This window comes from Crassostrea angulata, chromosome 7 (genome assembly GCF_025612915.1).
Source record: "Crassostrea angulata isolate pt1a10 chromosome 7, ASM2561291v2, whole genome shotgun sequence".
Lineage (NCBI taxonomy): Eukaryota > Metazoa > Mollusca > Bivalvia > Ostreida > Ostreidae > Magallana > Magallana angulata.
The window spans coordinates 4787409-4814973 of NC_069117.1; the positions used below are offsets into that span (position 1 = coordinate 4787409).

General features: G+C 35.1%; 1 protein-coding gene across 8 annotated transcripts; it reads left to right on the forward strand.

Annotated features, from left to right (window-relative positions):
* LOC128193031 (trichohyalin-like) lies at window positions 1–20677 on the forward strand. 8 transcript variants are annotated; one of them, XM_052866200.1, is made up of 36 exons: window positions 1–146; window positions 2076–2191; window positions 2372–2483; window positions 2602–2732; window positions 2884–2925; window positions 3064–3137; window positions 3236–3367; window positions 4994–5155; window positions 5344–5418; window positions 5613–5699; window positions 5808–5944; window positions 6520–6558; window positions 6999–7113; window positions 7270–7367; window positions 8052–8183; window positions 8818–8935; window positions 9026–9202; window positions 9699–9818; window positions 10501–10623; window positions 10956–11099; window positions 11874–11957; window positions 12096–12164; window positions 12280–12473; window positions 12576–12760; window positions 13119–13177; window positions 13271–13365; window positions 13720–13873; window positions 14024–14071; window positions 14745–14915; window positions 15076–15208; window positions 15528–15686; window positions 15804–15924; window positions 16010–16098; window positions 16233–16302; window positions 18201–18365; window positions 19551–20677. In XM_052866200.1, the coding sequence occupies exons 2-36, from the start codon at window positions 2107–2109 to the stop codon at window positions 19684–19686; spliced, it is 4035 nt and encodes a 1344-aa protein (XP_052722160.1). In that variant the 5' UTR covers window positions 1–146; window positions 2076–2106; the 3' UTR covers window positions 19687–20677. The 8 variants fall into 8 exon arrangements, with proteins under 8 accessions (XP_052722160.1, XP_052722162.1, XP_052722161.1 ...); XM_052866202.1 differs by having other exon boundaries at window positions 15813–15924; XM_052866201.1 differs by having other exon boundaries at window positions 5814–5944.
* Window positions 20678–27565: the final 6888 nt, after the last annotated feature.

A 27565-nucleotide genomic window follows, 5' to 3' on the forward strand; every position in this document is an offset into this window, starting at 1 on the left:
AATTAACATACTTACCCACAATTCCTTGAAGCGTCGAGGAAGCAAGATGGCGTACTGGCCGCGGTTGGACAGGAGTTGACGAAATCAGTATAAAAGATTTACGTCACAAACAGAAACAAAGTAGCTATGCTTTCTACATGAGACAGGTAATAAGTCATATTTTTAACTCTGTATGGTTAGAATGATTCTAAATAGTCACTTTACCTTGATTAATACTGGCGGTGCTTGCATCGAAGGTAAACAAGTTTGGGCTCATGTCATGATCATGTTATCGGAATGGTATTTTTCGTTCTTTATAAATCATGACTATATGAATTCCATTTTAATTTATGGTGTATGTCTATTGTGATATTTGATGAATTGATTCGTCATGCGATTGTCAGGTATAACTATTGTAATCGAACTTGACCCCCCCCCCCATCCCTTACCGCAGCTAGAATACATCTATCAAGCACGGGAGCTCGGTTGTCGGAAAGTGGGGTTCTCTATTATTTGTTCCCGAGCACAACAGTGATTAAAATTAGAAATTGTAAGTGTTTTTTTGTTTATTGCAATAAAACCAATGTTTCGATCATTTAAAAAAAGGGTATTCTTATATAGTCTGTCCCAAGATATATCCTGAATTCATATTTTGCTTAATTGTTTGATATTTATAAATACCTCAGGGTTCAAACAATGTTCATTCAAAAGTATGAAAAATTTCCAAGATTTCTCAGTTGAAACGCCCCTGTTAGCTTATTAGGTTTCGATAACGTTGTAAAATTGCGCTATGTTCTCCAAGTGTATTCCAAATGGAGAAAAGATGTAAACATACCCCATTATAAATCTCCGTAAGGAATCTTTTTTTGTTCCTGTGAATTTAACGAGTGAAAGATGATAATGTGTCAATGAAATTATCCCTTTCAACTATGTCAATTGCACTTCTTTCACAGGTATGTGTTTTATTTTTATTCAAAATCTTCCAAATGTGCTGCACAAATATCTTTGGACAGATTATAAAGAATGCTTGCACCAGCGTAACTGCTTACACCTTTGGTATTTGATCACATGTTTTATGATGTCAGTAAGCTATATACTTGAATTTAACCTGATAAGTAATGTGGCAGAATCAATATATATAATATATATATGATACATGATATTGGATTTTAAGGGTGTTCCCCCCATGCTATGTTTTAAACAAGTTCTCCAATTTCTATAACAATTTCTGATGAGATCTAGGTTGAAAAATTATCAAATACCGGTAAGTTGCCTATATCGTCTGACTACATCTGTGTGCTGCATAATAAACGCATCGTGTCAAAATGTACTAGGTACTTGCCAAGCTTATGAAAAGCAATAGAAGTTGATGCAGACTCTCCGTGTAATCACTTAGGAGATCCAAAGTATATGATAAAAAGAGGAATCTTTAGGCAGGATTTTTGCTCTCTCTAGACTTATCATATGTTTCAGAACATCTCAGTGATTATATAAATGGAGAATTTACACAACTCAAATCTTAACTACTTGAATGAAATATATAAAAGGTCAGTCATGATAAACAAGATAATTGATTGGTAATTTTTTTAGCACAATTTAAAGAAATACTTATCCATGTTTCACTGCAGACAAGGTGTAGGGCAGTTACCAAAACAATGGAAATATAATTTTTGCTTAAAAGTGATAAAAAGTTACATCTATTTTTAAGTAGGGGTGTTAAATATGATGGGTAATTAACTTGTGATTTTTTTTGCATATTTCTTATAATTAATATTTTTGTGGAAAACTGCATATAAAAATATAAATAGCTTAATCAAGCTATTCTGAATAGCTTTATTAGGTTATATAGCTGTTTTAAGCTATAAAGCTAAATCAAGAGATTGTGCTGGACCTGTCTATAAAGTTGAATTGTGACAAATTAAAAAAAATCTACTGCTATACAAATATTGAAAATATCAGTGATAAAAAGATGTAGATAGGAGAATATCATTTTAATGATAGAACATCCTACCTACTACCCCCACCAGCACCTCACGCACAAATCTCTAAAACAAAATCATTTGTATGTTACTTTACTGGTTAATTTTTTTCATTAGGTGGATGAAGTTTTGAAATCAAAAACTCAAGATGTATGAACAAGGAAAAACAGTGATCAATGATCAGTTGATCCTTGAGGAAGATTACGATGAAAATTATCAACCCAGTGAGGAAGGTATGTCATAACTGTAGGATTGGACATCTTTTCCATTCTTGAATATCAAGTTATAAATGTCTTAATCATTATTGTATATTAACTGATAACATCTCTTTTATTTACACAGTTAAAAAGTTATTCTCACTTTTGTTATCTGAAGTTTTTGATAATATCAATATCTAATTCAATGTTTTTCAGAAATTTTTGAGTATGCACAAATTATTGGGATTGATCCTAAAACAGAGCCCCACCTGATTTACATCGCTAGGGAGGGGATATGTGCCCCTCTACCAGACCATTGGAGACCATGGTAAGTCAACATGGAATGCAATTTTAAATTTTACCAGAAAATTTGAATATATCTTAGAAGTGTGGATACAGTAAATTTTCCAAGCAAAATATAACTATGTTAATCTTTCACTTTGCAGTCAAGATCCAAAGGGGGACATTTACTACTTCAACTTTGCTTCTGGAGAGAGTATATGGGATCACCCGTGTGATGAGTTCTACAGAAAAATGGTCATGGAAGAAAGGAAGAAACTGTCCATGAATAGAGGAGGTAAGACCACTGACCAGGAACTATATATAAGGATAAGTTCAGAAGTTTTTGAACAGAGTTTAGTAAAAAACGGTGTTTTAAAAAAAGATGGAAAAAATAATTGCATTATTAAATCTTATGGATAATGCTCAACAATCTCTTCCATTTACAGGTCCCCCAGCTCGAGGCGGTCCCACAGCAGGAAGTTCTGCAGGTAGATACAGATTTGATCAGATTTACACGTACTGCTATAAAGACAGTTTATGAATGATTTAGTGAGATCACACACTTAAAGATGCTGCAAATAACCAGCTTGATGTCAATAACATTTGATAACTTATATTTAATCAAGGGGCAAAGAAAGGAAAAGGGGGCAAAGCAGATGGAGGAAAGAAAAAAGACAAGAAAAACAAAACTGCAGAGAAGGTACAGGGCTTACATGTTGTATGTTAAGCAGTTGAATATTTATATAAATGTCAAACAATCGCATGTTGTACCACTTTTAAAATTGTCACTTATTTCAGCTTGGGCCATTGAAAGCTGAGCAGAGTAAAGGAATACCCTCCATGCACAGAAACTCCTCAGGGCTGGAGCCCATGATGTCTTCCAGCGGCCAGTTAGCTCCCCTGAGGGGATCTGCTGGAAACAGCCAGCCAGTATGTATTGTAGAAGTCTTAATTTTATATGTATATATACCTACATACATGTACAATGCCTTTTTTGCCGTCTCAGAAAAAAAGTAAAAATAAATGACTGCTGTATATTTGAACCTTGCTATTTGGAACTCGATGAGACTAAGAGAGAACATCAAGATATCTTAGGATATGAGATAGCGATTAAAAATACATTAAGCTTAAGGGATAGGAGTTTGGACTTTAAACTTTATCGGCATATCCACGGTATATTTACCATGAGATACAAATAATGGTGTTAAGATCTGTAGTTCAACTGTATTTAAGATCAAAATGGAAAAACAACATTTAAAAAACAAACATTTAGTTTCCATATTTACAGAAAATGGTTCATTAAATTTTGTGCTAAACCCTTTTTTCTTTACTAGAGTTCCTCTTCTGTAAGTGTCTTTAACCTGCTGATTAGCATGTAGAGTGCATTGGCAATTCATGTCATTTCATGATTTGCATGCCAGTTCAATTCATTGCCTTGTTTAAGATGATACTCATCCAAAATTTTGTTGTTAAATTTTTTCATTTGTTAAAAATTTTAATATAATATCAGTGAATTGTTGAAAGTTTCCTTATTTTTTGGTTTTATTGCTGAGGAACCTGGATCAGCGTTTAAATAATTCCATTGCAACAAATGATTTACAGTAGACTAATGTTTATCAAGTGTGTTTTATTTTATCTTTCTGGGATTTACGCAACTTGGTGGGGAAAAATTTGTATTATGAATATATAGAGATTACATTGGTCTTTTATATCACATTTTATATCACACAATTATTTTAAAATAATTCAAAAATTAAAATCCACTAACATTCATGTCCTTGTGAATTGCAGCAATTAACAATACATTAGTATCTTGTATAAGGATTACTGGTGCATATTAGTCAGTTCTTAATTTAATGAACAAGTGCACAGAACCTGTGCAAATTAAATTTCCCCATGTATTGTTTAAAGGATATTATGCAGTGTAGCAAAACATTTAGCAGGAACAATGTCAGCTTATTGTGTATTCCATAAAGAAAGTTTATTTAGAATAATGTTAGAAAATGGCTACTGAATGCAGGAAAATATTCGCCTGCTTTTTATTTTCGCCATTTTTGCCCCTTTCGTCCTCATTGTCAGCGAGTGATTTTAAGAATGGGCAAATTGCAATGTCTCAAATTATCTCTCTGTTTAAAGCACAACTTTTGTTTGGGTGAATTGAAGACAGGGTGAAATCGTTCTCAAGTGAAGAAGGGCAAAATAACACTGGGCAAAAAATAACTGTTTAGAGTATATTGACCATTTAATATGTGTATCTGTACATGTATGTACACATATGATTGAGCTTAACTTTCATTTTTCATTAGCGTATCATGCAATGTAAATACATGTATACTAAGGAGTAGCAGAAATATTTACAAGTACCGTAAACATATAAAGCAGTAGTGTAGAGCCATTACAAATGTAACTTAATTGGAGAGTGTAGATAATGCTTTGAGAATGATTCAAGTCTTTGAAAAGAAAGACATAGATGCAAGTTCCTGTAAATTTTGAAGAACTTTTACTGATAAGTAAAGTGTGACTTTAAAATTTAAGGATTAACTTCTGACTGTTTAGGTGAAGTCCAGTCTCAACACAACAACAGGTTCCTTTAAGTCCAACAATCCTAATGCTCTCAGTAAGAGTGGGAACCTGACCAGCAGTATGAGTATACCCATCTACTCGACCGAATATGAGGAGGATGAGATCGAGCGGCCGGTCCATGAGGTGGATTACCAGGTAGTCATCAGTTCAATGTGTAATGGTCTAATGGACCTCCTAAACAAGGGCTCACTCTGTAAGATTGGCTTTAGTGATGTATTGATGAACATAAAAATATCACCCAGTATAACAATTGTAGAATGTACTTGTATGTGATTGAGAGATCCCATTGTGAATAAATGAAGTTTGTTTCGTTTGAACAATAGGAGTCTGATGAGGGGAGTGAAAAGTCGAAGCTTGAGACAGAGTCAGAAGACAGCGAAGATTACGGCAAAGATATTGTAAGCCTCCTCTAATGTAGATTTTTCCTGAGTTTATATAGTAATGCATTTCATATGTTTACTTGGTTGATAGCCTATGGAATATGCAATTATTAACAAATTGTATACATGTGTTTTAACAAGTATGAAATCTCTGGACTAAGAGATCATTGTTGATGATTAGAGTGTGAAAGGAAAGTATAAAATTGTTGCAGGATTTTGGGATCGATAAGAACCTGTCAGAGAGAATCATGGACATGGCCATAGAAAATTTGGACCCAGTGAGGGGCTCCCTGGAAAAGGTAAGATCTGCTTAGTACATCAGAAGTGAAATCAGGGTAATTGGACTTAATATGTCAAAGTTCAGAACATATGCGTATATCTGTAATGGGAACATTTTTATTCTTAAGTTGCAGGATTTTGAAGGCACAATGTCTGCTATGTCCACAGCCAGGGTTGAGTCCCCTGGGGGTAAAATCAGCCCTTTGGATAGAATGGAAGAGGATCGAAAAAGACGGGCAGAAATAGCAGCCAGTGCTGCAGAACGGTAAAGGAATATTCTATGTGATTCACTTGGTATAGACAGACTGATCTTATCATTGCACTAATATTTCTATGGAATTCCAGTCCTTGGCATGATTTACATTTTCATCTTCTGTTAAAACAATTAAACTAAAAAGTTAATAAATTGTAATTCCTGAATAGCATTTAACATTACCATAATATGCTGAATATAATATGTACCTTTTTTTGGAAAAACTTCTTTAAGTGAAAATGGTACATATACCCAAAGGGTAATACACCCAAAAGAATTTTGACACTTTTTTTTCAACAGGTAAAAAATTAGCTATTGTAATTCAGTACACATGCTTCTTATAGAAATGCTACTTCTGATTGGTTACTGCATTTTTTAAACAATTGAAAATAAGTGTTGGGGCGTATTATTATAGTATTATTTGCACATTTATTATATTCAGCAAATTACGATATGTTTAGTTTTAGATCTGTGATAGAAATAGATTGATTATTATTTTTTTTAAATTTTGATCAAATGAGAGATAGGTAATGTGGTCTCAAAGAGAATTTGTGAATAAGTAAGCTTTGTGTATATTTTGCACACAGGCGTCTGATCGGTCAGGACAGTTATCATTCCTATGAGAAGTAGGTCCCTTGTGTGAGCTTTAATTGGTGTGTTCAAGGAAACTCCTCTTCCTCTGGCTTGGTGCTTTCCTCTTTATGATCTCAATCCTCTTCTTTTAATTAATGCAGTTAGTTTTGCTCACAAAGATGGAATATTTCTTTATATTATTTATTTTACTGATCAGCACAAACACTTAATCTAATAACTTGTTTGATCCTGATATCCTATATAATTGTGTAATTAAGAGACATGTACGTCAGTGTGTTTTTGCTATTTACATGGAAGTACATGTGACAGTCTTCCTTTCTAATGCTTTTAATTTTTGGAATCTCTTTATATTGTTGCTACCCCTAGAAAATAGCACACACATGCTGTTATTCACTGTTTGGCAATTGCTTTTAAATCTAATAATCATTAGTTTAAATAGAGCAGAGTTAATGTTGATGTTTGTCTGTCACAGGAAATCCGACCTTCATGATGAGAACCAGCTAAGGGCCAGCTATGACAATTCACTGATGGAACTTGAGAAAAAGCTTCGCCAGGAACATGATAATCGAAAACTGGAACTATTTGAGGTAAAATTCTGTGGCGTCAGCAGCTACTGTGGCTTCTGTCACCTGTTGAACTTTTACCATCAGTCTGATTAACAGGAGAAATTATACCTCCTTATGTCTGCTTGAAGACTTGAACAGTTTGGGTTCAGATTTAATGTATTATCAAATATTTTTTAGGAAAAAGATATCAAAATACGAAAACTGCAAGATGAAGTAAAGAGAGAGTTAGAAGAGGAGGAGAGGAAAATAATGAAGGACAAGGAGCAACAAGTCAAGTAGGTGTCAAACTCAGCGGTATTTATCATCTCTGGAAATGCGTACTTCAAATTTTCATTAGAAAAGTTACTATGTAAATTAATATTACGGATGTACTATCTGACTGAGTGTACAGATATTTTTTGTTGTGATTCGTAGTATAAAGTTGGTAGCAAATTTGAGCTTCTGATATATATATATATATAAAGCTGAACACCGCTCATAAAAAGCCACTGTCACACAGATACCTGGTATATAAACCCTTTGATTTCGTTACACCCAATTGCACACTTGAAACTCCTGGCCTACATGTTGTATTCCTTTGATGGTCTTTGGAATTTATGCATTTTATTCTTATTTTGTGTGTATATTTTGTTTGTAAATTATATTTTGACCAGTTTAATTGATGTTAGTATTCTCCTGGCTTGAAAAAAGTGCGTAAAACTTGATAATTTCATCGCGACCGAGTAACACAGTGAGGCAAGATGTACGTACACACAAATGAGACCTCTACAGCAAAATACTTTAAACTACTAAGAGGTCTCCAGCTTATATAGGGGTTGTAGGGATAACAGTAGTGAGAGAGAAATATGGTGGACAGTGCCTATTTACGAGCGGTGTTCAGCTTTAACATTGTAAGAGAGATAGGAGAAGAAAGAAAAACTGTTGAATATGATTTGTTTACATATTGTGTCCCTTATCAGAGAGTTGGAGGAAAAGGTAAAAAAGGAGTTAGATAAACTGCAAAAGGAACTAGCAGACAAAAATAGTGAGCAGATTAAAGGGCTTCAAGAGCAGATAGAAAATGAGCAAAAAGAGAAAGAATTGGAGCTGCGGTAAAAACATGCAATAAATGTTGTGTTGCATGCTCCCTCATGGGATCATTGTAAGGATGTTTGTTCTCAGATGGGATCTGATATTATTAGTGTCTAATGACAGATGGGATATGACTTGAATCCTGTCAGATTGGCCTAGTTTGTGTTGCATGCGTTGTAGAAGTACAGCGATGGTGTTTTCTCTCAGATGGGATCTAAATTATTTTATTGTTGATGCGGGTGGGATTGATGTTGTAATGCATGCTGTATGAAGAGATCAAAATTAGCTTGTTGTTAGATAGGACATTGTGTGCATGCTCTCACGTGGGATTAATGTGGTGGATGTGAAAGGAGATGTATGGAATCGCTGTGGTAGGGTGTGTGGTTTAGGATTGGAGATGGAATCAGTATCTCAAATAAGATGGGGGGGGGGGGGGGGGGGGGGCAGGGGATTTATTAATAGGATACATGAATACCAGTGAAATTGTTAGAAATTGTTAAGAATTTGTATAAAGATGTGCGTCAAGGATCTCAATTCTGTACGAATCAGATCTTAATTGATGATGTCTATTTAAAATATGAAATTAGGAAATGATCACATGTGAGACACATTACATGAATATGATGCATAACCAGGTTTCAACTCTGACTTCAGGCAACAGATGGAATCTGCCCTAGAGAAGTTGAGGAATGAGGTCGGATCTCTACAGAGAGAGGAACAGACCAAACTGGAGGAGGAGAAAAGGAAATGTCTGGAGAGGCTTCAGCAGCAGGTAACATACACACCATACATTACGAGGCAGCAGCCAGTAAGTGGTAGTGACTAAAAGGTGATTAAGAGCTGTCAAATGTGGTTTATTAAGGTGGATCTTGCGACTGCCAGTGAACAAAAGCGACTAGAGAACCAGAAGCAGGAAGCCATAGAGAGCATGCAGTCCAAACAGAAGTACGAGCTGGACAACCTTAAGGATGACCTAGAGAGGAAGCACCGGGAGAAAGTGGACCGACTCAGGACAGAGCAGGCGGAGCGGCACGATGAGGTGTGTACACCAGGGGGGTATATACCCTATTTTGTTGAAGTTCAAGACTTGACAAAGGGTAATTAGTGTGTTAAGGCATATGATTGAGCTGTTATATATAAGTATTTGACTGAGAAGACTGTCCCAGGACAGATAAGGTGGGTTTTTCATCCTCATGCAATAAAGTGGGCAGAGGTGCATGAATGCACTTGTATGTTGGTTGATTGGGATTTTGGTGTATGCTAAAATTGAATAGAAGTAAAAGTTCACATCAGATTTTCTCTTGCATCCTGAGTGTGAAATATGCTATTTGGCCCAAATTTCTTTATTAAAAGATGCTCCACTATGTGAAACCCAGGTATTAATTGTTTCATATCAAATTGGATGTATAAAGAAGATGAAAAAAAATGTAGACATATTCACCTTGAAAGAACAGAATCAAGATATAAGTGATATTTTAATACATGTATCTTTGAAATGAATGCACTTGTTTGTAACACTGAAGTTGATATTTCAGGACATGAAGAGGATCAAGGATGAGATCAAGCGTCTTCAGGAGCAGGAACGAGAGCAGAAGGAGCAAGAGCTTGAAATGGCGAGACAGCGACAGAAAGCCATCGACGACCTGGACAGGGGGGTAGGTGTATATAATGGAGGCGCTCTAACAAAGATAGGGGGGTAGGTGTATTTAATGGATGCAGTCTAACAATTACAGGGGGGTAGGTGTATCTAATGGAGGAGCTCTAACAAAGACAGGGGGGGGGGGAAGTGTATCTAATGAAGGCAGGCTAACAAAGACAAAAAGGGGGGGGGGAAAGGTGTATCTAATGGAGGCAGGCTAACAATTACAGGGGGATAGGTGTATCTATGGAGGCAGGCTAACAATTACAGGGAGTAGGTGTATCTAATGAAGGCACTTTAACAAAGACAGGCAGTTAGGTGTATCTAATGAAGGCAGGCTAACAAAGACAGGGGGTAGGTGTATCTACTGGAGGCAGGCTAACAAAGACAGGGGGGTATAGGTGTATCTAATGAAGGCACTTTAACAAAGACAGGAGGGGGTAGGTGTATCTTTAACAAAGACAGGCGGGTAGGTGTATCTTTAACAAAGACATTGGGGTAGGTGTATCTTAGAAGGCACTCTAACAACAACTGATAAAACAAGTTCAACAAGTTTTATTAATGCCTTTCCTCCCCATGGCTGTACACTGTGGAGGAGATTGTAGAGCTGGTATGTTTGTTTGAAACTTGATGAGGTATTGTTATTTTAGCTTGATGAGGTATTGTTATTTTAGCTTGATGAGGTGTTGTTATTTTAGCTTGATGAGGTGTTGTCAGAGAGACGGCAGGAAATCAAGCAGCAGCAGCAGAAGGAGCTGTCTCGTGTCCAGGAGGATCACTCGGGCCGACTACGCAAGATACGACAGGAGTATGAGGAAAAGGTCAGTTCATTACATAGTCTGCGTATAGACTGGTCCAGTGATCTGGTATTAAAAGCTACCCAGTAATCATTGCTGAGAGTATGCATATTGTATTAAAAACTGCCCTCTAAATCTTGCAGAGAATAGTGGATATTGAGTATAAGAAACATTTCATTTGTAAAGTTATTGAAGTTGAATAGCAGTTTTGAAAATGTTATGAAAATGAAAAAGACGATTAGATATTAAATAACATAGCATGCTTAATTTCTTATGTTCTGTTGATGAAAAGTTAATTTATTTAATTTTGCTTCAGTTGAAATATTAAGCAAACTTTTTTTCATATGTTTTTTCAGGAGGATGATGAAAAGAAATTGCTGAATGAGAAATTGGATGCAGAAAAAAGAAGAATGCAGAAACAGTATGAGAAGGAATCGGATGATCTCCGGCGGAATTATGAACGCAAAAAGGAAACACTGGCCGAGCAGCTAGAAGATGAGGTACAGTCCTTGCTTATTTTGTTACAATGTACATTTTTAGATAAAAGCTAGCTAGAAATGAGGTAGTCCTTGATTAATTTGTAATTGTTACACATTGTCAGATAAAGGTTAAATGTAGCACTATGCTTTCAATAAACAACATTTTGAAGGAGAATGTAACAATGGATATTTCTAATTGTCACTTAAAGTTGAAACAAGCAGTAGTAGTAATGAAGGATGAACAAAACCAAAGAGTCAGACAGGTAAACCCAGCATGGATGGACATGTAATGTGAATGATCGGTGTATTTAAGTCTGAATCCGTCCATTGAATGAGGTGTATGGACAGTCACTTGGCTTTTATTTTATACCGACACATGTTTATATGTACAGCATGGAATACGAACCACAGCTGATAAAACTCTCACTTTTTCGTTCATAGATTTTTTTAAAAGTAAGAGCAAAGCAAGCATGGACATGTACAATTTAGTTAAACTATCTGAAAGATACAGTTTAGTTATGCTAGATGTATCTGAAACATCAATATTGTGATTATCATTGATATGTTATAGTGAGTTAATTTGTTAATTTTAAAAACTAATATCTTATTGTTTTGATTCATAAAAATTGTTTCCCATGAGCACCCAATCAAGTTTTAAGACTGGGTGTGTGCACATCATGTATTTCTTAAAAAAATTAACCACTAGTTTATTGATTGAAAATTGTTTTAATTAGCAGTAAGCACAAAAATGTACTTATCTGTAAGCATCTCATTACATGCATATTTATTTCTCAGGAAGAGGAGTTCCAAGATAAAAGAGCTGAATTAGAGAGAAGGAAGCTTCAGATTGAAAAAGAGTTCAAGAATTTGGACACTCAGGTACAAGACAAAACAAATCTACATATTAAAGACATATTAGCTTCTATTGAAACTTGAAACAGGATATTTGTTATTTATTACATATTTGGGATTAATGATATAGATTGGGTACAATATTAATTTTGAATTCTATTGTAGGAAAGAAAACTAGAAGAGAAAAGAAAGGCGTTCAGAGAAAATACAGCCAGCTTTGACAGAGAGCAAGATGTAAGTCTTGTACAGACTGTAACTGTCTCATTATGTCTCAGTGAGAGGAGTTAAAATGAGACTTTGTTATTGGTTTGTAAATTGTGTCTGATTTGTTGATACTCTATGTTTTTAGGATGCGTTCAGCAGTAGGACCACCAATCTGAGTGCCAAGGAGTTGGAGAGAATGAAGGAGGAACGTCGCCAGTACCAGGAGGAAATCCGTCAGGAGCGAGAGGAGCTCGACCAGCTGAAGGCTGAGAAACGAGCCCTCGAAGCTGACATCACCAAACTCAAAATGAATAAAGAGCAGCTCACTCGTAAACTCAGGTCAGTTTTAGTGTGAATTATGGGAAGTGTAAGAAATATTGATTCTATGAATGAAGTTAACCCTGATCAAATGCATCATGAATTTTAAATTTGTTTGGACAGTGACCTCAGGGATCGAATTGATAAGAAAGGTAAGGATATTGAGCACCTGAACCAGAAGATTATCCAGGCTGCTGAGGAGACCAAGTCCATCGCGGAGGAGAGAATCCGTGCCACCCACACAGGTCGACGCCCTCCCAGTCAGGCCAGGCAGGACAGTATGGAGGGGGAGGAGGACCTCATTAGTGGTAAGGGGTCAGGGAGAGTAAAATAATTAACAGTACTGTACTCACACATTGTACCTTATCTGTAGTAGGGGGTCAAGCAGAGTAAAAAAGATAACACTGTACTCAATTGTACAATAGTGGAAGCTATTGTACCACATCAGTGGTAGGGATCAGGCAGATAAACACAAATAGCCACACTGTGCTCAAACATTGTATCTCTTTTGTGGTGGGGTAAAGCAGAGTCACACAAATAGCCACACTGTATTCAAACATAGTACCTGTACCTCCATAGTGGTAAGGGAGAAGCAAAGTCACACAAATAATCACACTACTGTTCTCCGGCACTTGGTCTGTCACAATGATTTTCATTATTTTGCAGATGTTCCTGAAAGGCCCAGGAAAAAGTACAGCTTTGCCGAGGATAGAACTGATGATGATGTGAGTTAAAAGAGTTACCTTTCTTTGGTTGTAAAGGTACTGACTTTTCACTAATAGGGAGCAGTGTTCTGATAGTTATATTGTGTTTGACAGGAGTTGTCCTCCATGACTGGCAGATACTGGCAGGACCTTCTCACAGAGGAAGACAGTATCTTGGATTATGCTCCTGTTGAGCGACAGAACTATGGGTAGGTAATCCTCTGACTATTATTGTTGCTGTTAATAGATCCACAGTTTAACAAAATCATTTTGACAAACAGCAATGTGATGTAGGTCAATGTATATCATTGTTGACAATTCAGTTTAATGTGATAGAAATCAACAAGTTTTCCCAATTCTATGTCCTACCTACAGAGCTAAAATAGTTTACTTGAAGGCAGCATTATTTTCAGCTTATTTTAATGTGTCCGCTATATAGTTACCCGGTACTAGATAGTTACATCACACTGAAATCCCATGGTCATATTTAGATACACAAAACCAACTGATTTCTCAACTCTTATTTTCAGCTTTTCATCATACTGTCTTTGTTTTTTTTTTAGGGAAGTAAAAGTCCAGATTGCCAAGGAGAATGATTCCATCTTGATGGCCAAGGAATTCCTGAGGAAACAGAGGCAGTCTCTGAAGAGAAGGCAAGCTGCCCTGCTGGCGGCCAAACAGGAGCTGATGAAGGACGTCATCAAACAGAAACAGGGGGTGAGTCATCCCAGGGATAGCGACACACGCCTCACAGCTGGACAGGGGCTGTATGTAGGGCATTAAAATGCAGATTTTGCCTTTGTTTAATCTCAGTAGCTTTCGAGTGTTTTTATAATGACAATATTATTGGGATTGTTTTGTTTGCAGAAAAAAATTGATTCACCCTCTAATAAGTCCAAAGGACAAGTGCGATTTGTAAGAAATTTGTAGTATTAGCTTGTGGTGAATTATGCCTGCATGTCATTTATTGATGTGCAGTGTGTTTCCAAAATGAGTCTCATTTACCAGAGGAAACGTAGTGTTACATAGCCTGAGAGCTGTATGTCTGGTAGTGGACGATTAACCTGTCTTGTGTGTGGTCCATAATACATGTTTTGTTAACTAAATCTGATTATACCATTGTCCTGTCTTTACATATATAAATGTTTCTTAAGTAAAAATATTTTATAAAACAACATACATGTACAACTGTTGCTAGTGCTCATTAGTGCATTAAAAAATGGGAGAGGAAAAGATACTAATAACATATATGTGCATGACAGAAATATGATTTATAAAATTTATAATGGAAATCAAATGTATATGCTATATTATTTATGTGTACTAACCAAAAAAAAGTTTTCGAAATTGAAAACAATCTTTAAATAATTTTAAAATTACATGCGGCCAAAATAAATGAAATATTGTAAGTGTTATGTACATGTACTGACTCTTGACCTTAATATCATAAATCTCAATATTCATATATATAGTACATCTATCATCAAGCCAAATGCATGTACATTTATTATGATGAACTGAATTGATAAGGTTTACAAGGACTAAGGAACGTGAACACTGAATACTGAGTTCCAATTTTGTTTGACAGAATCTGACCTCGGAGAGCCCCCATGTTCTGGAGGAAGTGAAACAGAAACTAGAAAAGGAATCCCTGGACATTGACCACATGGAGTCGCAGGTCAAGACGGGGTCACGGCTGGTGAAGGAGAAGGAGAAGAAACTCCGGCAGATGTCTACCCGCCTCCACCCCGACAACAATGTCAGTAGCCTCTCCCTCAGTTCATACTTGTCACTTGGGTCAAGATTTTATATTTCAATTTTATGGTACTCACAAAATAGATATGATGCTGATTAAGGATTTTAGGGAATAATTTTTTTAGATTAATTAGTTATAGTTTTATGTTGCGATTGCTTTTCAGTCTGGAAGTGAGGAAGAGTACTCTCCCTTTGAGCACCACTGGCGACCTGCCAAAATTCCGACCTGTGACCTCTCTGATGATGAGAGTAGTGGAGTCAGTAGTACAGACAACAGTCTGGATAATGTTCTCAAAGGTACGGCTGCTACCTGCCTAATGATGACACAGGGTTGCTTCTGATAAGAAATGTCTACATATCTAAAGAAGAGTGAAAACTGTGTTTATATGTTCAAAGTTATTAGAGATTTGGTGTTTTGATTTGGACAGGACTTAACTATGACATGTATTATTTCATTTATGTTTTAAACATGAACCTTCTTTGAATGTGAAATGTTAAGTGATACCTTTATAAATTTTTACATTGAATAATACTTAAATGTAACAAATATACATGCATGTGTGCAAACTACATATGTATATTGGAATTTAAGATTGATTAATAATTTCTTATGTAGCTTTACAGAAACAAAATGCCCGGATACAGAATGGCACCCCCTTGATGTCCACTCTGCGTTCAGAGGGTGATCCTATCGCCCAGTCTCTACAGAGAATCAACTATGACCTGGCCAAGGTGATCACGATGATTGGAAGCAGTGGGAATAACAGTATGCAAGGTGAGATATAGCCCAGGTGTGCTGCTAATAGTCACTTCCAGCAAGTGACCATTATTTGTTTTATACACACATATACCAAAGTAACTAAGGTGTTCAAAGAATTACATTTTTTTGTAGGAACCACAGAGAAACCAGCCAACTATGTGCCAATCTACGCCCCCTCAGCCCCTCCCAGCCTCCTGGGGAGTTCAGTTCCTGCCTCCCCTCTACAGGCCTGGGCACCCAGCAACCCGTACATGTAAGCTTACAAGTAATGGAGGATTAAGTCGTACGCTTAGTGACTCTCTTTCTCCGTGTTTATTATTGGAAATGTTTCATTGTAGACAAAATCCTCAACACAAGGTGGATTACTCCACTCTTGTCATGAATGCTGAACAGTCCTTGGAAAGAAAATGGAGGAAATACTTTGGAGGTAAATGTTTGAGCATTCGTAGGACTAAAAAAATGGCCATTAAAATGATATATTGTAATGGTTAAAATGCATGTTGGTATGCCTGGAATACCACAGAATGGTTCTGTGACACTGATGAATGTGTCTTATTTCAGATCGCCGCCCCCCTCTCACTAGTGCCGTACCTGGAACCTTCTCCATGACCACAGGACCAACACCTGTAAGGTATGTATCACCAGCAGGTGGGAAGCATGCAGTTTGCAGCAAGATGTTAACAACCTTACATTGCTTAATGTGAAGTTGATATGTTTGTTGTGACTTATAGTGGTGATTTAACCCTAATGGTTGAAATGGGTGTTACAGAGAACAAGTCAAACAGCATCTGTAATTGTAGGTGTGATTTAATGCTATAAATGATTGCATTGACTATTACAGAAAGCAGCTTAGTCATTACCTGTAAACTTTTAGTAGTGATATAGTCATTACCTGTAGACTTGTAGTAGTGATATAGTCATTACCTGTAGACTTGTAGTGATATAGTCATTACCTGTAGACTTGTAGTAGTGATATAGTCATTACCTGTAGACTTGTAGTGATATAGTCATTACCTGTAGACTTGTAGTGATATAGTCATTACCTGTAGACTTGTAGTGATATAGTCATTACTTGTAGACTTGTAGTGATATAGTCATTACCTGTAGACTTGTAGTGATATAGTCATTACCTGTAGACTTGTAGTGATATAGTCATTACCTGTAGACTTGTAGTGATATAGTCATTACCTGTAGACTTGTAGTGATATAGTCATTACCTGTAGACTTGTAGTAGTGATATAGTCATTACCTGTAGACTTGTAGTGATATAGTCATTACCTGTAGACTTGTAGTGATATAGTCATTACTTGTAGACTTTTAGTAGTGATATAGTCATTACCTGTAGACTTGTAGTAGTGATATAGTCATTACCTGTAGACTTGTAGTGATATAGTCATCACCTGTAGACTTGTAGTGATATAGTCATTACCTGTAGACTTGTAGTGATATAGTCATTACCTGTAGACTTGTAGTGATATAGTCATTACCTGTAGACTAATAGTAGTGATATAGTCATTACCTGTAGACTTGTAGTGATATAGTCATTACCTGTAGACTTGTAGTGATATAGTCATTACCTGTAGACTTGTAGTGATATAGTCATTACCTGTAGACTTGTAGTGATATAGTCATTACCTGTAGACTTGTAGTGATATAGTCATTACCTGTAGACTTGTAGTGATATAGTCATTACCTGTAGACTTGTAGTGATATAGTCATTACTTGTAGACTTGTAGTGATATAGTCATTACTTGTAGACATGTAGTGATATAGTCATTACTTGTAGACTTGTAGTGATATAGTCATTACCTGTAAACTTGTAGTAGTGATATTGTCATTACCTGTAGACTTGTAGTGATATAGTCATTACCTGTAGACTTGTAGTGATATAGTCATTACCTGTAGACTTGTAGTGATATAGTCATTACCTGTAGACTTGTAGTGATATAGTCATTACCTGTAGACTTGTAGTGATATAGTCATTACCTGTAGACTTGTAGTGATATAGTCATTACCTGTAGACTTGTAGTGATATAGTCATTACCTGTAAACTTGTAGTAGTGATATAGTCATTACCTGTAGACTTGTAGTGATATAGTCATTACCTGTAGACTTGTAGTGATATAGTCATTACTTGTAGACTTTTAGTAGTGATATAGTCATTACCTGTAGACTTGTAGTAGTGATATAGTCATTACCTGTAGACTTGTAGTGATATAGTCATTACCTGTAGACTTGTAGTAGTGATATAGTCATTACCTGTAGACTTGTAGTGATATAGTCATTACCTGTAGACTTGTAGTGATATAGTCATTACCTGTAGACTTGTAGTGATATAGTCATTACTTGTAGACTTGTAGTGATATAAATGTTATATCTATGATTGCATTGACCCGTACAGCGAGCAGCTCAGACATGTTACTTGTACTAGTGATATATTTAATATGTTGACTATTACAGAGAACAGCTCGAACAGAATTGTTACTTACATGTATTTTATTGATATATTCCTTATGTTGACTATTACAGAGAACAGCTCAGACAGTACCGCCTCAGCCTACACCACCAGCTCAACACGACTAGCACCACCCAGGACAAACTAGCCGAGCAGAAGGAATGGCTCAAAAGGTTTGGTCAGGACCTGAACCTAGGGTCCTCGTTCATCCACCCCCCTCAATCGGAGCATGGCTCTGTGTATCCTTCTGATAGCTAAGTCATGGTAATAGGGGGGAGGGTACAGCTAGAATTTTAAGTGATTGCTAGATAATGTAGGATAGAGCTATTAGAAGTAATCAAATATTCCAAAATCAGAAATTTCCAGAAACTTGATATTGGATGTAGGCTCTATGTCAAAGAAATAAATACATGGTAAGGCATTTAAAGTGGCATCGGACACCTTGCAATATTGATATGGATGAAACTACTACATTATTTTCCAAATGAAATTCCAAATTTAAAAATTTTTTTACAAAGGTAAAAAATGTTGAAAAAAAACCCCTCAGCTTGTTTTGAACTAATGATTTGCAGATCGCTGATGCATATATAGACATATTTATATAATAATTCATCCTAAATTGTGTCTGACACATTTAAAACATTAAGTCATTGTTCAGTGTAAAGCTTTTACATGTGTGTTGTATTATAACAAGGGGCTATGGGGATTATGAGTGTGGAGTTTGGCTGCTTGCAGTAATGCTATCTATACCATATGTATCATCATTTACAGTACCAGGTCATCAGACAGTACATGTACTTAGTGATAGTGTTTCTGTAGACCTTAACCTGCAGTAGTATTCAGTAGACTGCCTGCTCTCTCAGACTCTGGCTGCTGTGTTATATGACATGGTGCTATGTATACCAAATCCAGGACTGTCTAGTTCTAGAGCTTACTAACGGTGGAGCTCCAAGCTGTCATTAATATTATCAAATCATTTGTAATAACTGTAACAGTTCCAAAGTTTTGTTTTATAATACTATTACATGTATGTTATCACATATATATCAAATGTTACCAATAGTCATTTTCTACCTCTAAGTAGTGTTGTTATGAAACAACAGAATTGTACATTGGTTTGTGGTGCTCTTTCAAGATTCGCTGTGAAATGATTGCAATTGTTTTGTCTCTTTAATTTACTTAGCTTTGCTGTAGCTTCTTTTCATGTTAACACTAACCAAGTCATGCTGCATGTTAGATAACAATAGCACAGGCAGCTTATGCTGAAGGTTTTTTTCACCTGCAATTTTTTAAACACTGGTCACAAGTTTTTATTGATGAATGGGTGGATCCATGTAGGAGTTTCAGTTTTTCGTAATCCAGACATGGATCTGCTCTGTCGCACAATGTGATTCCCCAGAGTTAGCCTTAACCTACTAACACAGTGACAGCATGATGCTGGGCTCCCACGTCAATGAGACGGAACCGCTGTCCTCCACGCCTCAGCGACGACCATCAGTCCCCGGCACTGTCCGACTGGAACTGGACGAGTATGATGAAATCAGAGTGAGACAGTTCTAGGTACCACCTGCATACTGCCATGTGTTGGTGGTCGCTCACTAGAGATCATACAGCAGTTGACTGGGCGATAGATCAATTGTCAAAATGATGGCATAGCTGAGAGAACTTGTGGTAGCAAATGGCGTCCCTTTGAAGTACTGAATGTTTTATGTGTAAGAGTATTTTGTACAGTGTTTGAAAAAGTGTCCATTTTTTCTAGATTGATTAAGTGCTGCATATGTAGAGAATTCTCAGTAAATCATGATTGTGATGAATCGTCTATATAGAGGGGAGCTAGATGGACCAGGAGTCTTGTACTGTGTTCACTATGTATTTATAGAAGTATTTATTGCACATAGAGTTCTTCCTTCAGAATTTCCTGATTGGCATACAATTTGTTTGTATAGATTATGTAGACTCTCACAGAAATGTTATTTTTATAATCCATGGTATGAATGGTTAACATCATAATTTTTGACTAGAGGTTCTATAATTTTACAATTTGCAACAATTTTACACTCCATGGTCCATTATTCATATCAACGAAATACTTGGGATTTCCGTCCGAATTATGAATAAGAAAATATTTTTATTTACAGTATCTCCTAACGTTGATCTGGGTTGTGACTGACAACTATTTTTGAAGAATCTGTCCATTGTTCTCTGTATATTTTATGCAATGTTCATGTATATTCATCCACTCAGCATTATGGAGTTTTTTTATTCTCTATTTTTAAATTTTTACATTTCTGATCTGACCATAATGTAACACAGTTTTGCTTGAGATGAAAATAGACATGATGCAATATGTAAAATGATAAATATTATGATATTACAGATTGCAATGGAGGGTCTAATTAAGCTTGTGTATAGGTTGTGTCCTTTACTAGGCCTCCCTCTGACGGCCGCTGTAGAGGGCTGTTTTTATTTATAACTCAGAAACACTGTGATAGCCTGTTGTTAAATATCATTATATCTCATTTGTTATGATACAATAAATACACCAAACGTGTGTTTGTTTTGGTTTTATATGACCATTCTCAAAGTGAATTACATGTCGTCGGAAGGGTCCTTTTCTACATTTGAAAGGAAGAGGCGGAATTTAGGCAGAAGTTTATAAGTACCAATATTTCACGTGTGTTATATTAAGTAACTAAAAAGGGGGACAAGTGAAGTGAGATCAGTACATGGTGTCTCCTTTTGTGTTGAACAACACAAAGAAAAGATTGGGCAAAGAAAAATATTAGTACTTTAAACTCGGGCATGTTGATTAAACCAATAAGGAAATGCTTGAAAAACATTTACTTCAATTTTTTAAAATTTGTTGAACTTTGGTCAAGAGGGAACTATTTTCTTTAAAAAAAAAAAACCCTGAACTTTATTTGCAACGTTTGTTAAGTTAGACAAGATAAGTTAGACAATCAAATAGATGAGTTTGTGAATGTACATGCGCATACATTGCGATAAACTTTTTTTTTTATCGGTTTACGTAAAACAGTTAAAATTCGGAACGGCGAGTCGCGGCGACATGCAGACCTTAATCGTTCATTATTTTATAATCGTCAGAAGTGCTACTATTTCCTATTTTTTTTTTTTATAGAAGAGTTAAACTAATTATCCCACTAAATTTTTTCCTCGATCTCTGAACATTACTTTTTAAAGCCCCCAAATGTTCAAGACTTTGTGAAGGATTGGAGAGAGGATTTCTTCGACATGTATGACGTAGACTATACAGATTAACACATACGACATGGTATTATAATCTAGTTACTATTGTCATTGTACCGCCCACTTATACAGGTCAACACATACGATATAGGTATCACATCGGTAATTGTTTTCACTATAAAACGCTATAGAGGAAAAAAATCCTTTAAAAAACCAGTTTGTATCTCTCGACAAAATATTCAGAAAAACTGTTATGTTACCATTCTTACCAGCTAAAACCAAAAAGGGGCACACCTGATACAGCATTTCTTAAAATATCTAGCTCGGGACAGATCTACCCAAAAACTAAAAACCAGTTTTCTGTTTGTATATAAACAGACATGCACACTCCCTAGGAAGCTGCTGCATGTGGCTTGGAAGAAGTACTAGTAGTTCCTATGAAAATGATTATCAACAAAAAACATTAAGTTTCCTTCTCAAATTTACAATCCTTTTGTTTTTAAACTGGATAAAGGTAAAAATTCAGTATAGGAAAAAATAAATCTGTCAGAAGTATGCAAGGGACTACAATTGCTAAGTTCTTTTATGTTGGTCGATAACCGATGTGATAGCTTATATTACAATTAACTATAGCACTTGTAAGCTGAGAAAAAAAGAATAAATACAAAGATTACTTGGCCAAAATGCTTTTTAAAACCGAAGATTAGCTGTAGTCAGAACTCCAAACTATTTTGAAACCAACGAAAAAAACCCCCAAAACAAACCAATAAATTACATCAAATCAAATAAAGTTTAAGCAATGTGCCACCAGGTGTTTTTCTTCTATTTGAGCGGCATATTTTATGGACGGATAACCGTGTATGATGGAGGCCTATGTGCATTATGTTGCACCAGGATATTGCTTGATTGCTTGGGTGCAGTCCGTTAAGATGACATTTTCTGTGTGTGCGGTTCTCCATTACGTTACAAAGTAATTCAGGAAGATCTCCACAATCTGCCCTTTCCAGAATTGATCGGTTCCATCCGCATTCATTTATCAGATGGAGAAACCTTGAAATTCGTACGAAGTAAACAGTATAAAAAGCATGCTTATACATATGCCTTTTAATTAGGTTACACAATTCATTAATTTCAACGGCATGGAAATAAGACAGCGAAAAGGATATATATATATATATATATATATATATATATATATATATATATATATATATATATATATATATATATAGTCAGTATTGAATTTTTAAAAAGAATGACCAACCATAAACCATGATTTGCCCGAAAAAATCGCTTTTTTAATGCCCCCCTCCCTTTCAGAGGAGGGAGGGCATATTGCTTTGCTGCTGTCTGTCTGGCGGTCGGGCGGTCGGTCCACCAACAGTTTCTGTTAATATTTTTTTTTCGCAGAGGTTGCAATATTGAAAGAAAATTTGGTATAACGTTACAGATTTATCATAATAATATAAAATAGGGATGTGTCAACTATTTTTCACTTAATGATTGTGAGAGTGACTTTGAACATTACAATCCCAATCACCCAGTTATCTCGATCAATTAATTACTCACCTCTGATATGATAACTACCCTTTTCCCTTTTCCACACCACCCGAAAGTATAAAACTTTTGAACTTTTGTCAACAGCTTAAATTAATCGGAACTATCTGTCTTTTATGAATTCTTTGTTAAGCCAAAAACCTTGAAATAGATTTAAGTAGATATAAATATAGTTTTACACATTTATCTGATGCAATATATGTGTTCTATGTGCCGTGTCGTAGGATTTGTATACCACAGAACGTTATCCAAAGAGTGATGATTTAAATTAAGCAAAATCAAAAATCCTAATATGAAAAGAGGAAACGTATATACACAAACTCATTATTGTTCACACGCATAAATATATGTAAATACATAAAATAAATTTTAATTGGATTTTACAAAGCCTAATGCTACCAAAAATGAAAATGGATAGTTTTGTAAAAAAAAATTGTAGAAGAATTGGCCTTATTCTTATGTTCTTACCTTGAATAAGGAAATGTCAATGTTATTAAAGGAACATCTTTATATCGGGTTGATATCAATTCAGTTGAATAAACTTTCAATGTTTTGATCGCATTTGCTTTATTTTTATAATTCTGTTTGAGACATTCTTTCTGTATAATTATAACTTTTGACCGCCAATTAGATGTCTATTAAAAAAAGGTATTTTTTTAGTAAGACATCCAAGAAATTCAAGTGACGCCCAAGTTTTTATTTGATAAATTGTTTGTTTTATTTTATGATATTTGTTATTAGACGATTTCATTAAGTAAACAGTAAAGTTTTTAGGTCTTTTGTTTGTAGGACCTACAACATGCAGTTTCTGGCTACGATTGTCATGTTTTATGCACGTCTCAGCTAACAATGAGCATTTATATCGATGTTAAAGACTCAAGGTAAGTAACGACATTTCTCAGCAGTGCTCACCTTGACCCCTCTTGGTGATGGTTATCCGCCACACATCTTGGGTTATTTCACGACATCCCACAAAGTGCCCGTTTTTAATTTTTTATAGGCATTTTTGATACTGATGTAACAGTTTTCTAAGGAATAAATCAAAGAAGTTCTACATTTGAAGCAGAATTGCATAATTATGTAAAGGAATACATGTAGAGATGTATTTGATGTGTGCGCTGGTTACTGTAGCTAAACAAGAAGATGAGGGAAACGAAGACTATGTTTCATCTTGAGATCAACAAAAGAAGGCAAAGAATTAAAATATTCCCAGCACAAAGAAAATATTTTGATATTAACATTTTTGAACAGTTGATGTTGTTAGAGTGTTACCTTTGTTTTCTGTAATAGTGATACAAATCAAGACCATGCTGATTAAATCAACAAAGAATTCGTGATTTACATGTACTTCATCTTAACAAAATAAATCACATTATGGAAACTCTGGTCTAGGGGAAATGTTTTCAATGATTGAAATATCTGGTAGCAATCTACAATATGGACAAATGACAGTATACGTCTTGATTTCTGTATCTTACAGCGGGATAAATACATAGTAACCTCAATCCTGTCTGCAATGACTACGACTGAATCGTATGAACTGTTTTCATTTATATTTCATTTTACTTTTAGACATTTAGACTTTACATTTGTTTAATTCACCTTATTTGATAAAAAGTTCAAATTCAATTCTTCTTATTTTTAAGCTCGCGATTTTTCTTTTTATTTGTTACAGTACGAATTGACTCCTTTGAGATGTGATAAAAATAAAAAAGGATAAATTTTGGATAAAAATTCGGTCAACATAAGATTTTGTGACGAAAGTAAAGAAATTTCTATGATTCGCCTAATTCTATAAAACGTTCCATGTCAATTTTTTAATTTTTTGTGCTCAAGCTTTTTCTTTTTATTTGAAACACTTTTAATTGACATTTTTGAGATAAGGTGATGCTCATCCAAAATGTGATACTTTTAAGTATACACCCTACGCATGACGATTATCTTTGCTTATCGATTTACGCAAACTGTTATAAATCACCGACTAAAAGGGATGGCTTGGTGAGGTGACCTATGACTACCACAAAAAATTCAGACTATTATCAGCCTTTCCCTAATAATCATCATAATGCACTCATTTTTGAAAGTTGAGCAAATGCCCAAAGAGTGAGGAACTCTTAAAGAATTGGAGAGGGGATTTCTCCGACATGTATGACGTAGACTATACAGGTCAACAATACGCTATAGTACAACACACAGTAGAACCTGTTGTTATTGTCGAAAGGTCCCGCCTACTTTCCCATCAAAAGCTGAGAGAATAAGGTACGAAAACAAAGATTGTCTGGCCAGAATAAAGACAAAAATGATTTTTTTTTTCACACATCCACTGAGTTTTAGTTATAATCAGAACGTCAAACATTCATAAAACCATAAGAGCAAAAAGACAACAAACGACATCAAATTGCAATGTGCTATCAGATGTTTTGTTTCTATTCGAGAGGAATTTTTAATGTACGATGATGCTTGTGCAATATGTTGCACCAGGATAATGCTTGCGTGCAGTATTTACATTTCTGTTCGTTTAACATTTTCTTGGGGGTTCTCATAATGTTACAAAGTAAAAGAGATACCATTATAATTGTTTGATATCCATTCTAGCAAACCAATCCAGGAAGTTCTCTTTCCAGAACTGATTCATTTTATCTACATTCATATATTAACATTGTTTTTAAAAGTTAAATGGAGAAACCTTGACATTCGGTCGAAGTAAACATAAACAGACTAAAGTTTTAAAAAGCTTTCTTATCAATATGCATTTTACATAAATTACATAAATCTCCGAGTAAAGAAAAAGACAAGGGGAGGTGGCGTCCGAAGTGCTATTACTTCCTAGGAGACCCGTTGAGCAAATTATACTACACAAGTTTTCATCGATCTCTGTGACTTGTTAAAGCCCCCAAAGTTAAAAACTTGGTAAGGTATTGGAGAGGGGGTTTCTCTGACATGACAAAAACTATACAGATCAACACATACGACGTAGCAGTATAATCTAGTCACTATTGTCATTGTACCGCCAACTTTCTCATTCAAGGCTGAGGAGAGATATGCAAAAAAAAGAAGAAAAAGACTGATGAAAATCATCTACGAGATAAAAATCCCCACATCTTTAGCTATAAGAATAAGATATAAAACAGAACAAATCAATAACCTACATTAACTGAAGTAAAGTTTAAGCAGTGTGCCAACAGATATGGTTTTTCTATTCGAGAGACATATTTTATGGACTGACAACAGTTTTCGCTGATGTATGTTCATTGCTGTTCACCAGGGTATTGCTTGGTGCAGTTTTTGTTTTCAGATCAAATTTTTCTTACATGTTCTCGTAATGCTTCATATAAACTGAATACCATTACTCTTTGATCTTCAGTATAAATATAGTACCAGGAAGTTTTGAACGTTGTATCCTTTTTTCTAGAACCTATCTCGTCAATCCGCTTTCATTTTACTCCTTTTTAAAATTTGAATTGAGAAACTTTGAGATTCGTAAGAAGTAAACTTTAGGATTGCATGACTCTATGAATTCCTTGAATTTCAATAATGATAAAGAAAACAATACAGAAAAAAACGTGGTTTAGACCCAGAAAACATGGAAACAAATTCTGATATATTTTAAACTTATATTTATTTGCCTTTCAAAATTGTTATTTCTAGAAAGTTTTTATTTTCGTATCAGAATAATTTCATACGTGGGATCATGTAAAACTCAAGTTTCTGTTAATGAGTGATTTTTTCATTAACATCCCACTTTTAATTTGCTTGAGGTTTGTAAATTCTATATAAGAACAGAATGAAGGATTAAAAAAAGAGATAATTTGTTATTATTTTTTTTTTATCTTACATTGTCATGAAAAAGACCATCTTTATGTCATTCATAGAGTTAGGCTTTTTAAACTTATGAATCGCATTTGATAATTTTACACTAGGACGTTCTTCATATTCATAGTTTCATTTTGACTGCAAAAGGTGTCTAGTCAAAAAGTATCCTCTTTTTGTTTACAAAACGATCTTCAGATATTAATCAATTTTATCTTAGTCCCCTTTAAAAATCCAAAAGGATCCCAAGGTTTCATGTGATGAATTGTTTGTTTTGTTTTATAATATTTGTAACTAAATTTTAAATCATTTAGTAAACAGGTAAGTTTTTAAGTCGGCCTACAGAATTCAGTTCTTCACTACAAAAGTCATGGTTTATGCACGGCTCAGCAGAATTGTGTGCATTTGTTTAGACGTTCAAAGGCTCAAGAGTAATTAAAAGCATTAAACTGATGATATCGCCATTTCTCACCGAATATTGTTTACCTAAATTTTTGTAGGCAGATGAAACAAGTTATTGGTGTATACATTTTACAAGTGACCGCAAAAACGTCTGTTTCTCTTGTAACAATGTCGGGATGTTGGGCGGTGTTTAATCCATCATTCATCTTGGTTTGCTTGCTTCACAACATATTGACCAATCACCGATCCGTGTTGAAAACACTCGTTTAATCGTGTATATATATATATATATATATATATATATATATATATATATATATATATATATATATATATATATGCATGCAGGTAATATGATATATATATTTAAAGCCGATATTGGTCTCATATTTGTAAAATCATAATTTATTAAAGATTCTCTATCGATTTATTTCAATAAAGTACTGGGTGGTGTGACGAACAT